Source organism: Cnephaeus nilssonii (assembly GCF_951640355.1).
Source record: "Cnephaeus nilssonii genome assembly, chromosome: 19".
In the NCBI taxonomy this organism is placed as follows: domain Eukaryota; kingdom Metazoa; phylum Chordata; class Mammalia; order Chiroptera; family Vespertilionidae; genus Cnephaeus; species Cnephaeus nilssonii.
This window is the reverse complement of record NC_137090.1, coordinates 608,638-619,221: the sequence shown is the minus strand read 5'-3', so window position 1 is coordinate 619,221 and position 10,584 is coordinate 608,638. Positions and strand designations below refer to the sequence as shown.

At 70.0% G+C, this 10,584-nt stretch overlaps 2 protein-coding genes across 2 annotated transcripts; one reads left to right on the top strand and one right to left on the bottom strand.

Annotated features, from left to right (window-relative positions):
- Positions 1-494: 494 nt before the first annotated feature.
- On the bottom strand, positions 495-3,418 carry CENPX (centromere protein X). The gene is made up of 5 exons (XM_079797639.1): positions 2,865-3,418; positions 1,409-1,460; positions 1,206-1,259; positions 995-1,083; positions 495-886 (listed from the first exon to the last, which is right to left on the bottom strand). Exons 1-5 carry the CDS (start codon positions 2,892-2,894, stop codon positions 872-874), a joined length of 240 nt encoding a protein of 79 aa, XP_079653765.1. The 5' UTR covers positions 2,895-3,418; the 3' UTR covers positions 495-871.
- Positions 3,419-3,425: 7 nt separating this feature from the next.
- LRRC45 (leucine rich repeat containing 45) lies at positions 3,426-10,340 on the top strand. Its single transcript, XM_079797557.1, has 17 exons — positions 3,426-3,656; positions 4,123-4,184; positions 4,539-4,609; positions 4,873-5,051; positions 5,227-5,355; positions 6,177-6,289; positions 6,675-6,733; positions 6,985-7,062; positions 7,309-7,444; positions 7,538-7,615; positions 7,747-7,858; positions 8,021-8,091; positions 8,502-8,594; positions 8,755-8,847; positions 9,254-9,427; positions 9,494-9,641; positions 9,813-10,340. The coding sequence occupies exons 1-17, from the start codon at positions 3,437-3,439 to the stop codon at positions 10,007-10,009; spliced, it is 2,013 nt and encodes a 670-aa protein (XP_079653683.1). The 5' UTR covers positions 3,426-3,436; the 3' UTR covers positions 10,010-10,340.
- Positions 10,341-10,584: the final 244 nt, after the last annotated feature.

The window sequence follows — 10,584 nt, the reverse complement described above, 5'->3', positions numbered from 1 at the left end:
CCTCGAAGGTCCTGGTGGAGGTGGGTACCTCTGCCCCAGCCCCTAGTCACTCGACCGAGAGCCCTTTGGGTGTTTCCCGTCCTGGGCACTGTTGACGCAGCTTTCAGAATTAAGGGGGGTGGGGGGGGTGAGGTTGGGGGTGTCTGGGCCCCACACCATGGAGCTGGGCCCTAAAGACCCATGAGCACCCCAGGGCAGCCAGACCTCCCAGCCCTGCTTCTAGCTGGTTCCACACAGCGGTCTCGGGGGTAGGCGTGGCCTGAGGCTGACCTGCTGGTCCCTGGCACTGCTCCCCCCGACCCCCAGTATCTCCACCTGCAGGCCCTGCCCACACCCACGGCCATGGCAGCCCTGAGGCAGGAGTGTCTCCAGGGGAGTGAGCGGCAGGTGCGAGCCCCTCGCCGGCCAGGAGTGTGCGTCCTACCCAGATGGAGGGGTCGGCTTGGAGGCTACTTGACTGGGTGATGAATGGCAACAGGAGGCTCTGCCTGGGAGAACAGCCTAGATTTATTGCTGTTGCTGTGAGAACAAGTTTACAGCTCAGGGAGGCGTCTGTGGGAGCAGCACACGGGGAGGAGGGGCACCAGCTTTGAGGTCAGGCAGGACTGCGCGGCCCGCTGTCAGCCGGGGAAGGTCCCGCTTCTGCCCGCCACAGCCTGGTCCCCACACAGTGGCCCTTCAGCTGCGTCCAGGCCGTGAGCAGGACAGACAGAGCCCCCGAAGGACAACAGTGCATGTGTTGTCCCCCTAGTGCTGGGCCAGAGGAGCATCTCGGAGCAGCACCCCATCCTGTCTGAAGCCAGAGGCCACAGACAACATGAGCGTTGGGCTGGTCGGGAGCCGGACAGGTGGCCTCAGTGTGGTGGGAGCCCTAGAAGTCCAGAAGCTGTGGGGGGAGAGCACTCAGCCTGCGGGGTCTGGCCCCCCCAACCCCCCCGGCCCTCAGCTCAGCCCTGCTCGGGTACAGGAAGCAGACGCCCCTGGGCCCACCTACCAGCTGCGGCAGCACCTTCTCCAGCTGCTCCACGTCCACACAGGGCAGGTCCTCGGCCTGGGCCTGCCTGATGCTGCGGACGGTCGCCTCTGCCGGGACAGGAGGGAAGTGAGGCGACCCCAACCCCCTGGGCCTCAGCCCCAGCCGCCGCGCGCGCCAACAGCTCAAGTGGCCTCAAGGCCACGTGTGGGCGGGACCAGAACAGGCTCACCTACGACGAAGACCTTGAGCAGCTGGGCTATGAGCAGCAGCGCGTCCCCGCTGACTGCAAGGTGGAGGGAGGCAGGTCACCGAGCGCCCTCTCCCACCGCCCCGGCCAGGGGATGCTGCCCCGCACACCCCCACTTCCTCCCAGGCCCCTGCAGAGCCAGCTGCAGCCCCAGCTGCCCTTCCCGCCCCAGGCTGGTGCCCCACCTTTGGTCTTGTCGTCCTTGAAGTGCAGGTGCAGCAGCTTGCTCACCAGGTCCTGGGGGACCAACAGGACAGTGACTGGCCCCGCCCCCACCTGATACCACAGACCCGCAGGCAGTTGTGGGTGGGAAGGTGTGATTTCTGTCCCTGGGCCTCTCCCAGGGTGGGGACTGGGTGGTGGGCAGGAGGGAGCAACCCAGGTGCCAGCCGCCCCTCTGGGGCTCGTTCTCCAGGAATCCTGGGCAGCCTCATGCTCCCCCCCCCACAGGCCTGCCCGCCGGTGGGGCCCACGCGCAGAAGGGTAGGAACCTAGCACCGGCCACTGGGGGAGCAGCGGCGCCCCCCCCGCCCCCCCCCCCAGCAGTGAGCGCGGGCCTGGTGCCACCTGCTGGTCCCTGCGCTACCAGGGAGGGCCCAGAGGGCTCTGCTGCCCCGTCTGCGCCCAGACCCCCAGGAAGAGCTAAGGCGCCCCCTGGGGACGTGCTGCCGCACGGAGTTCCCCAACAACGAGAGGGGCGGCGCCAACAGGCAGCAGCAGCCCCTACACCAGTGACCGAACTGGAGGACAGGATGGGACCGGATGCTCAGCCTCTGCCCCTCCCTCCGGTGCCCTCCCGGGAAGAGCCCTGTTCAGGGGCAGTGACCGCGACCCCAGCTCTGGGCGGAGCCCTTCCTGGAGGACCCTGAGCTGTCCAGGTGGGCGCGACGGAGGACAGCCCCGCGCCCCCTCTCCAGCTGTCATAACGGGGTTCTCACAGCCACCTGCCAGTCACCCCTGCCCCGGCGACTAACCCCGGGGCCAGGGCAGCGCCACGATCCCGGTGACGGGGAAGAGGGGACTGAGGGGAAGGCGAACCAGCGAGAAGCCCCCTGCTCGGCAAGGCTGCGGGGGACGCGGAAGGCTCTCAGGGGCCGAGGCCCTCCGGCGCACCGTCCGGTTCAAGGCTCAGAGCCGAGCACCCGGAGGCTGAGCCGCCTTCGCCGGGCGCAGAGCAGGACCGGCTCCCGCCCTCCCAGTTACGGGGCGAGCACAGTTCCCATCGCCGAGGGCGCTGCGCGTTTAAGGGGTGAGCCTGTGTCGGGTGCAGGTCACGGGCCTGGCTGCGCCCCAACACCAGGCCGAGCTGCAGCGGGGCCTCGCCTCGGCTCAGGGGAGACGGAAGCGCAGGGCGCAGCGAGGGGAGGCCTGGGCTGTGCGGCGATGTGACCCCGCCAGCGAGCTGCGCGGACCTGCGCTCCACGCCCAGCGGTTTAGGCAAAGTCCCGCCGGTTTCCCACCGTCAGGGCGGAAGGGGCGCGGGCCCGGCTCCTCTCGGCGCGCCCGGTTCCTGGGTCCTCGACTGCGGACCGCCGGGAGGGGAGCAGCCAGGGGCGCGCGGGCTGGGGTCGCGGCTGGATTCTGGGGATGCGCCCGCCCTAAAAGGGCCTCCTGACCCGACCCCCACGCCCCCACGCTCACCTTCCGGAAGCAGGCGCTGGTTCCCTCCATGACCGCCACCGCCGCGCGCGCTCCTCGGAGCCCCGCCCTCGCGCTCCCAGCCAATGAGCCCTAAGCGCGCCCTACTTTGGCCCCACCCACACGCCTCCAGCCAATCATACCGGAGCGCGCACTCCGAAGCCCCCACTCGTCCCCTCCCATTGGTTCGGAGCGCATTGCCTCGACTTCGGGCTGGCGTCCCAGCGCGCGCGCCCGCCCCTTCTCCCTCATTGGCTAGTGACGAGCACCCTTTCTCCGCAAAGCCTTTTGGGAGTTGTAGTTCCGCCAGCCGTTCCCGGCGCACCCTGCTCTTCCTGGATACTGAGGCGCCGCCGGGGCCGCGCAGTGCGATGCGCGAGGTTTGGGGTCCCGGGTACGTGTGACGCCCGGCCCGGCCCCGCGGCCCCGCGCCGGCCGCATGCCACCCCTGCCCATCTGGGGCCTCTCACCTGTAGAGCCCATTCGTTGTACCCGGGGGAGCTGGCCCTGACTCTGAAGACGGTGGGGTCTGGCTCCCGCGGCGCACGGAGGCGCCCTGCCGGCTGCGCGGGAACATGGAGGAGTTCCTGCGCTCCTACAGCCGGCTGTGCAGGGAGCGGGGCGGCGAGCCCCAGGAGACCGTGCTGCAGCGACTGCACGAGCTGCCGCGGGGCCGGCTGGACTTGGCCACGCAGAGCCTGACCCTGGACACCTGCAGGGCGCTGGGCGCGCTGCTGCCCAAGGAGGCCCAGCTGACGGAGTTGGTCCTGAGCGACTGCATGCTGAGCGAGGAAGGTGGGCGGCGGGGCCAGGGTGCCCGGGCATTCCGAGCCCTGTGCCTCGGCGGCCTCCCTCTGTCCCGCCGCTCCGCGGCCGCAAGCGCCCGGCCCTCACGTCCCGATAGAGACTCCGTCTCACTTGGTCCCGATGGAGACTCCGGGAGGTTCCTCCTCTTGGGCCTGGGAGTTAAGGCAGGCAGCGAGGTCCCTTCTGCAAGCTTAGGGGCAGAGGGCATTGCTCTTTGTAACCGGAAGCCTTAGGAGAGTCCAGGGTGCTGGCGGCCTGGCTCCATGCTGGGCAGAGGTGGTGGGTGTTTCAAACCTGACACAGGGTGGGGCTCCTGGCTAATGGCCTGAACCTGACGGGGGGGGGGGGGGGGGCTGCCTGGACTGGCTTCCCTCCCAGGAGTCTGGGGAGGTATCCCAAGATGGGGCCCATCCAGGGCCCCAAGGGCAGAGAGCGACTCCCTGCCCCCTTACAGGGGCCACCCTGCTGCTCCAGGGGCTGTGTGCCAACACCATCCTACGGCTCCTGGATCTGAAGGTGAGGGCGCCCGCCGGGAGGGGGAGGAAGTGGGTGCCCCGGCGACCTGGGGTCTGGGCCCTGGGGTCTGGGCCGTGGCTGGAGACTGTCTGTAAGAACCGTTGGCACAGAGCATCCCTGTGTCCTGGGAGTTCTGGGCGTGTGTATGTGTGTGTGTGTGTGTGTCTGTGTGCACGCGCGCTGAGGGTGGGAATGTGAGTCCCAGAGGGTCCCCGTAAGCAAACCGAACGAACCAGCCCCAGGTGGCCCGCTGCGGGCAGGAAGCCCAGAGCCTGGCCTCACCCGCCCCTGACCCGGGCCCAGCGGGTCGTGCACGGCCCGGACAGCGGGTGAGCCTCCTCCTGTCTGTCCCAGGGCAACAACCTTCAGGCCAGAGGGGCTGAGGCTCTGGGAAAACTCCTCCGACAGAACAAGTCCATTCAGAGGTAAGGTGATGCCCGGCCCCCCGCCCTCCTCCCCGGCCCCCCGTTTCTCTGCACCATTAGGGCTGGCCCCAGAGGACGGGGTTCTGCCCCTGAGGGTTCAGACCTCCCAGCCGGTTGCCCCTGCTTGCCATCCATCTGTGGGGATTAGGCGGGTACAGGTTACACACGTGGCTCCAGACTTGCTGCCAGAGACGCCCGGGCCTGCGCCCCCCTCGAGCCCCAGGGACCTCATGGGAGCAGGTGCCCCTCGACCCTTCCCGCAGCCTCACCCTGGAGTGGAACAACTTGGGTGCCTGGGAAGAGGCCTTCGCCACCTTCTGCCGGGCGCTGGCGGGCAACCTCACCCTGCGGCAGCTGGACCTCCGCAACAACCAGATCAGCCACCAGGGGGCGGAGGAGCTGGCCCTGGCCCTGAAGGGCAACACCAGCCTCCAGCAGCTGGGTGAGGCCCAGTGGCTTGCTCCCCCGCCCTCCTGCCACTTCTTCAGTCCTGTCCCGGGAGCCGAGGGCTGGGGTCGGAGGCTGGGTGAGCCACGCTGGGCTCTTGCCTGTTGGTGATCCCCCAAAGGAAGCAGCCTGGCCAGGCCGGCTCCCCCGGTGACGAGGTCTCCTCCCAGACCTGCGCTGGAACAACATCGGCCTCCTGGGCGGCCGGGCCCTGGCGAGCTGTCTCTCCAGCAACAGAAGCCTGTGGAGGCTGGAGCTGGCCGGGAACAACATCCCCAGCGACGTCCTCAGAGCCGTGGGTACGGGCTCCCCGTTCGGAGCTGTCGGACCGTAAAGTGACCGAGGCCCCGCCTCCGAGGGAGGGGTGTCCCTGGATTTAAAAAAAACTGAGCGAGAGCTGCTCCTGGGACCTGCTCATTCAGTTCTTAGGTCCCCCGAGGGTGGTCGCCCATTTCACAGATGAGGAAGCTGAGGCGGTGTGGCCCCGGGCCTTGCTTGCCCTGACGGCCGAGCTGCTGCCTTGGGTGGCATCTGCCCCCGCCACCCCTGAGCTCATGGCCGTGCACGGGAGCCATGTGGTTGTAGGGCCGCCAGGTCCGAGCCACGGGCTCCATGGCCCCCGGCCCAGGCCCAGCAGAGTCCCCCGCCATTCCCTGAGGCTCCTCGTCCTGCCAGCCATCGAGGGCCCCCACTCGGCTGGAACCCTGCACAGCCGGCACCTCGTGCTGGGGCTGCCTGGCCCATGTCACCCCTGGCTCCTGCCTCTGGGTCACCCCAGCTGCTGTCATCACTCCTGACACCAGGGCCCCCCCTGGCCGGTCCCTCTCCACATGCTGCCCAGGTCTTCCCAGAGCGCGGGAGCTCACCACTTGAAAGTCACACCGTGGCCTTTGACCTCGGGGACGGAGGACAAATGCCTCTCTCCACGTGTGCCCCCCACCCCCTGTCTGGCGCCCCCCACACCCACGCTGAAGCCTTTCCGCCCCCAGTGCCCTGGGCGTCTGCATGGTGGTGGGTGAGCCATTGCCATGCACAGGCCTGATCCTCGGGCTGCTGGCTTCTGAGCACGGGCTGGGCCGAGCCGCCCCTGGTGGTTAACGCGGCGCCTGCCTCCCCACAGAGCAAGCCATGGAGCACAACCAGGACCGGGAGGCCACCGTCCGGGAGAACCGGGCCCGCACCCGCGTGCTCAGCAAGGAGGTGCGGCACCTGCGGGAAGAGAAGTCCAAGCAGGTGAGCCCGGTGCCGCCGACAGTCCCTGGCCCCTGGCCCGGCCCGGCTGCGTGGTTGACGGCCCCCTGGCCCCGGCCCTGGCCCGGCTGCGTGGTTGACGGCCCCCTGGCCCGGCCCGGCTGCGTGGTTGACGGCCCCCTGGCCCCGGCCCTGGCCCGGCTGCATGGTTGACGGCCCCCTGGCCCCGGCCCTGGCCACCCTCCCTTCCTCGGGGCCCGGGACCCTCCGAGTGGCCGACACCAGGGCTGGCGCTGCTTCCCTGGTCTGACCCTCTGGCCGGGTGAGCAGCGTCCCCTGTGCGGGACCCACTCCCCCTCCGCAGTCCTGCTCCTGGGGGGGTCCCCTCCTTCCCACCGAGTCCGGGCTCTGGCGTCTCTGTCCCCAGTTTCTGGACTTAATGGAGACCATCGATAAGCAGCGGGAGGAGATGGCCCGGAGCAGCAGGTGAGCTGGGCTCAGCGGGGATGCCAGGGGTCGGGTTCTGCCTCTGACCTTGGGGGTGGCCTACCCTGAGCCTCGTCACCTGCTCACGGGTGGGGTTGTGGCGTGTGCTCTCAGCGACGTCGGCGCGAGGGTGCAGGCAGCCAGCGCTCCCCAGCCCGGTGCCTGGGGTGTGGTGGGAGCAGGAGAAAGGGCGCTGCCCCAGGGGCCGGGGGGGGGGGCTCTGGGTTCCCTGACCCCCTCTCTGCCCAAAGGGCATCGGCAGCGCGCGTGGGGCAGCTTCAGGAGGCCCTGGACGAACGGCACTCCATCATCAACGCCCTCAAGGCCAAGTGAGCGGAGGGCGGGCAGGCGGGAGGGGGGCCCCGGGACACGGTGAGACAGGCCCACGGGACGGGAGGGGCGCAGACCCGCCCCGCGTTCCTGTGTGTAAAGTAAAGGTGGGAAGCGGCTTGGTGGTAACCCGGAAGGCTTCTTGGAGGAGGTGAACAGCGGCCTGGCCAGAGTGGGAACAGGAGGCTTTGTGAGGCGGAGGTGAGGCCGGCGGGGCTCATGGGGGCGGACTTGCCCCCTCGCAGGCTGCAGATGGCCGAGGCCGCCCTGGCTCTGTCGGAGCAGAAGGCCCAGGACCTGGGGGAGCTCCTGGCCACGGCGGAGCAGGAGCAGCAGAGCCTGGCACAGAAGCAGGCCAAGGAGCACAGGCTGGAGCAGCAGGTGGGTGGGAGGGGGCGGCGAAGACGCCAGGCGGTACGTGGTGGCAGGCAGCCTTAGGCGAGCTCCTGGTGCCCTCCCCCACCTCTCCCCTAGGAAGCTGCAGAGCGGGAGTCCAAACTGCTCAGAGACCTGTCTGCTGCCAACGAGAAGAACCTGCTTCTGCGAAGCCAGGTGGAGGGGTGCGGGCCAGGTGGAGGGGTGCGGGGCCAGGTGGAGGGGTGCGGGCCAGGTGGAGGGGTGCGGGCCAGGTGGAGGGGTGCGGGGCTGGGCGGAGCGTCCCCTCCACGGAGCTGGCTTTCCAGGTGGACGAGCTGGAGCGGAAGGCGAAGTCGCAGCAGGACCAGCTGTTCCTGACCAAGCAGGAGCTGACCAACACGGCGGCCGAGCTGAAGATGCGGGCTGTGCAGGCCGAGGGTGGGCTCCGGTGGGGGCCTGGGGACGGGGCCCGGGGCGGGTGGGTGGAGCCGTGGGGACAGGCCTGGGGCAGCGGGTGGAGCCGTGGGGACGGGCCCGGGGCGGCGGTTGGAGCCGTGGGGGCGGCCCGAGCAGCCGGTCCACGCCTGCCTTCGCTCCCAGAGCGCCTGGACCTGGAGAGGAGGAGGTCTCGGCAGAGCCTGGAGGACGCGGAGCAGCTGCGCGTCAAGGAGGTGCCTCCTTCGTGGCGTCGTCTGGCCTCGCGCTCCCCCCTCTGCCCGCCTGGGGCCTGCAGGCGCCTCGGGGCAGCCTGATGTCCCCAAGGAGCACCCCTGGCTGGGCTCCCCTCACTCCCTTGGGGTGCTAGGTGGCAGCCTTCCACCGGCCCCAGCCGATGCCAGACCCAGAGCCTCCTAAGCAGGGCCTAGAGGGACCCCCTCCACGTGGGGGGCCACAGCACAGGCTGCCGTGGGCTCCGTGCCACCGGGGTGTGGCGCTGGGATGTGCCCTCCACCTCTGTTCCTGAGAACCTCGGGGCAGCCCCTTGGAAGGAACAGGGTCCCCGAGATCCCCCTGCCTCCCAGGGTCAGGGTCCCACGGGGCGGGGAGCCAGCCCGACAGCCCTGTCCCTGCACCTGGGCAGGTGGAGCACATGGCGCGCCGCCTGGAGGAGAGCGAGCGGGCCCTGCAGGAGCGGGCGCAGAGGCTGGAGGCCGCGCGGCTGTCCCTGGAGGAGGTGAGCGCAGGCCGGGCTGGGCGCCCACCCGTGATCTCGGGGACCCCCCTGTGAGCCCAGAGGGACTGGGTGAGGGGGCATGGGCGCTCCCTCAGCCACGGAAGCCTCACCCGGTGGGCAGAGCCGGCGGGAGGAGGGCCAGAGGGTCTCTGTGCTGCAGGAGCTGAGCCGAGCGAAGGCAGCGGCCCTCAGTGAGCGCGGCCGGGCCGAGGAGGAGCTCATGAAGGCCAAGAACCAAGTCCGCCTGGAGGAGGTGAGGCCACGGCCAGGGAAGGGCCGGCCCTGCTCCCGGTGCCCACTGGAGGCGGGGCCCGGGCTGCAGAGGGAGATGGGGTCAGGGGTCAGGGGAGGGGGGAGGCGAGGGGGCGGGAACTCCAGGGTGCAGGCGGGGAGTAGTTGGAACGGACCCTTGTTGCATTGACACCATGCCCAGGTGGGGGGGAGCTAGGCCATCCAGCCCACGGCCTGGTTGAGCCGTTTGGATGAAACGCAGCGCCGAGCGAAGGTGCACTGACCACACTATTCAAATGAGAGCTCCTGGTTGGATAGGGGTCGCTCCTCGCTGCTGCCCGTGCGGTCCCTGGGCACGAGCTGGGGCCCCACCCCAGGGCCACGGCAGGCCCTGCGCCCTGCACTCACCTGCCCCTGGGCACCTGCAGCAGCAGCGCCTGGTGCTCCTGGAGGAGAAGCTGCGGCTGCTGGCGCAGGCGCGGGACGAGGCGCAGGCCACCTGCCTGCAGCAGAAGCAGATGGTGGCGGAGGCCCAGGCGCGGGGCAGCCAGCTAGGCCTGCAGGTGGAGGCGCTGAGGCGGCGCCTGGAGGAGCTGCAGCAGGTAACCGGGACTTGGGGGCTCCGGGGTGCCTGGCCCCCGCCGCCCTCTCACCCACGTGCCTGGCAGGAGCTGAGCAACAAGGACCAGGAAAAGGTGGCGGAGGTGACCCGGGTGCGGGTGGAGCTCCAGGAGCAGAACGGCCGCCTGCAGGCGGAGCTGGCCGCCCAGGAAGCGCTGAAGGAGAAGGTGGCAGCCCTGGAGCGCCAGCTGAGAGGTGACCCCCCCCCCCCCCCGCGGCCCTGCAGGACCCCGTCTCGCTGGTCACAGGTGGGGGCGGGGCTGGGACGAGGTCTGGGCTCAGAGGCGCCAATGGGACCCCAAACCCCATGCGGCCTCTGGCCCTCCCAGCGGCTGATGCCCGGGCACTGAGCTTCCTCCCCCGCAGTGACGGCGAGTGGCCACCGCGAGGCGCTGCTGGACCGAGAGAGCGAGAACGCCTGCCTCCGCGAGAAGCTGCGGCTGCGGGAGGCGGAGATCGCGCGCATCCGGGAGGAGGAGGCCCAGAGGGCCAGCTTCTTGCAAAGCGCGGTCCTGGCCTACGTACAGGGGTCCCCGGTGAGGGCCCTGAGCCCCCAGAAGTGAGGGGAGGCAGAGAGACCCCAGGAGCGGCAGGAAGGTGGCGTCTGGCTGTGCTGGGTGAGGGGTGCAGCCGGTGCCGAGAAATCGGTGCCAAGACCCTCTGCGCTCCGCTCACCCCCGCGGGGGGCTGCCTAGGCGCCCCTTCCCTGCCCCGCCGACCCACCCCAGACACGTGCGCCTGAGACAACGTGCGGGTGATGGGAGGAAATGTGGGGGGCAGAGCCCTCCCAGCCTCCCTCCTGGCGCCCCGCGTCACCTCTACCGTGTAACCGCTAAGGCAGCGGCTGCTGACTCAGGGGTGTTCTGAAATAAAGAACTTTTTCACTTTGTGATACATTCTGACTCTGGGCCTTTCTCCCCATCAGCCTGCGCCCCCCGCTGCCCCAGGGTCTCGGAGACCGGCCTGGCCCTGCGGGAAAGACCCTGGGGTGCTGCTGGGCTGCCCCTTGCGGGGGGGGGGGGGGGGACTGGCGATTGCAAACACCCGAGTGCACCGCGTCCCCCCGCGGGAGGGCGAGAGGCCTGGGAGTGGTCTCCCTAGCGGCAGCCACGTGCACGCGGACCACCCACGCGTGTGA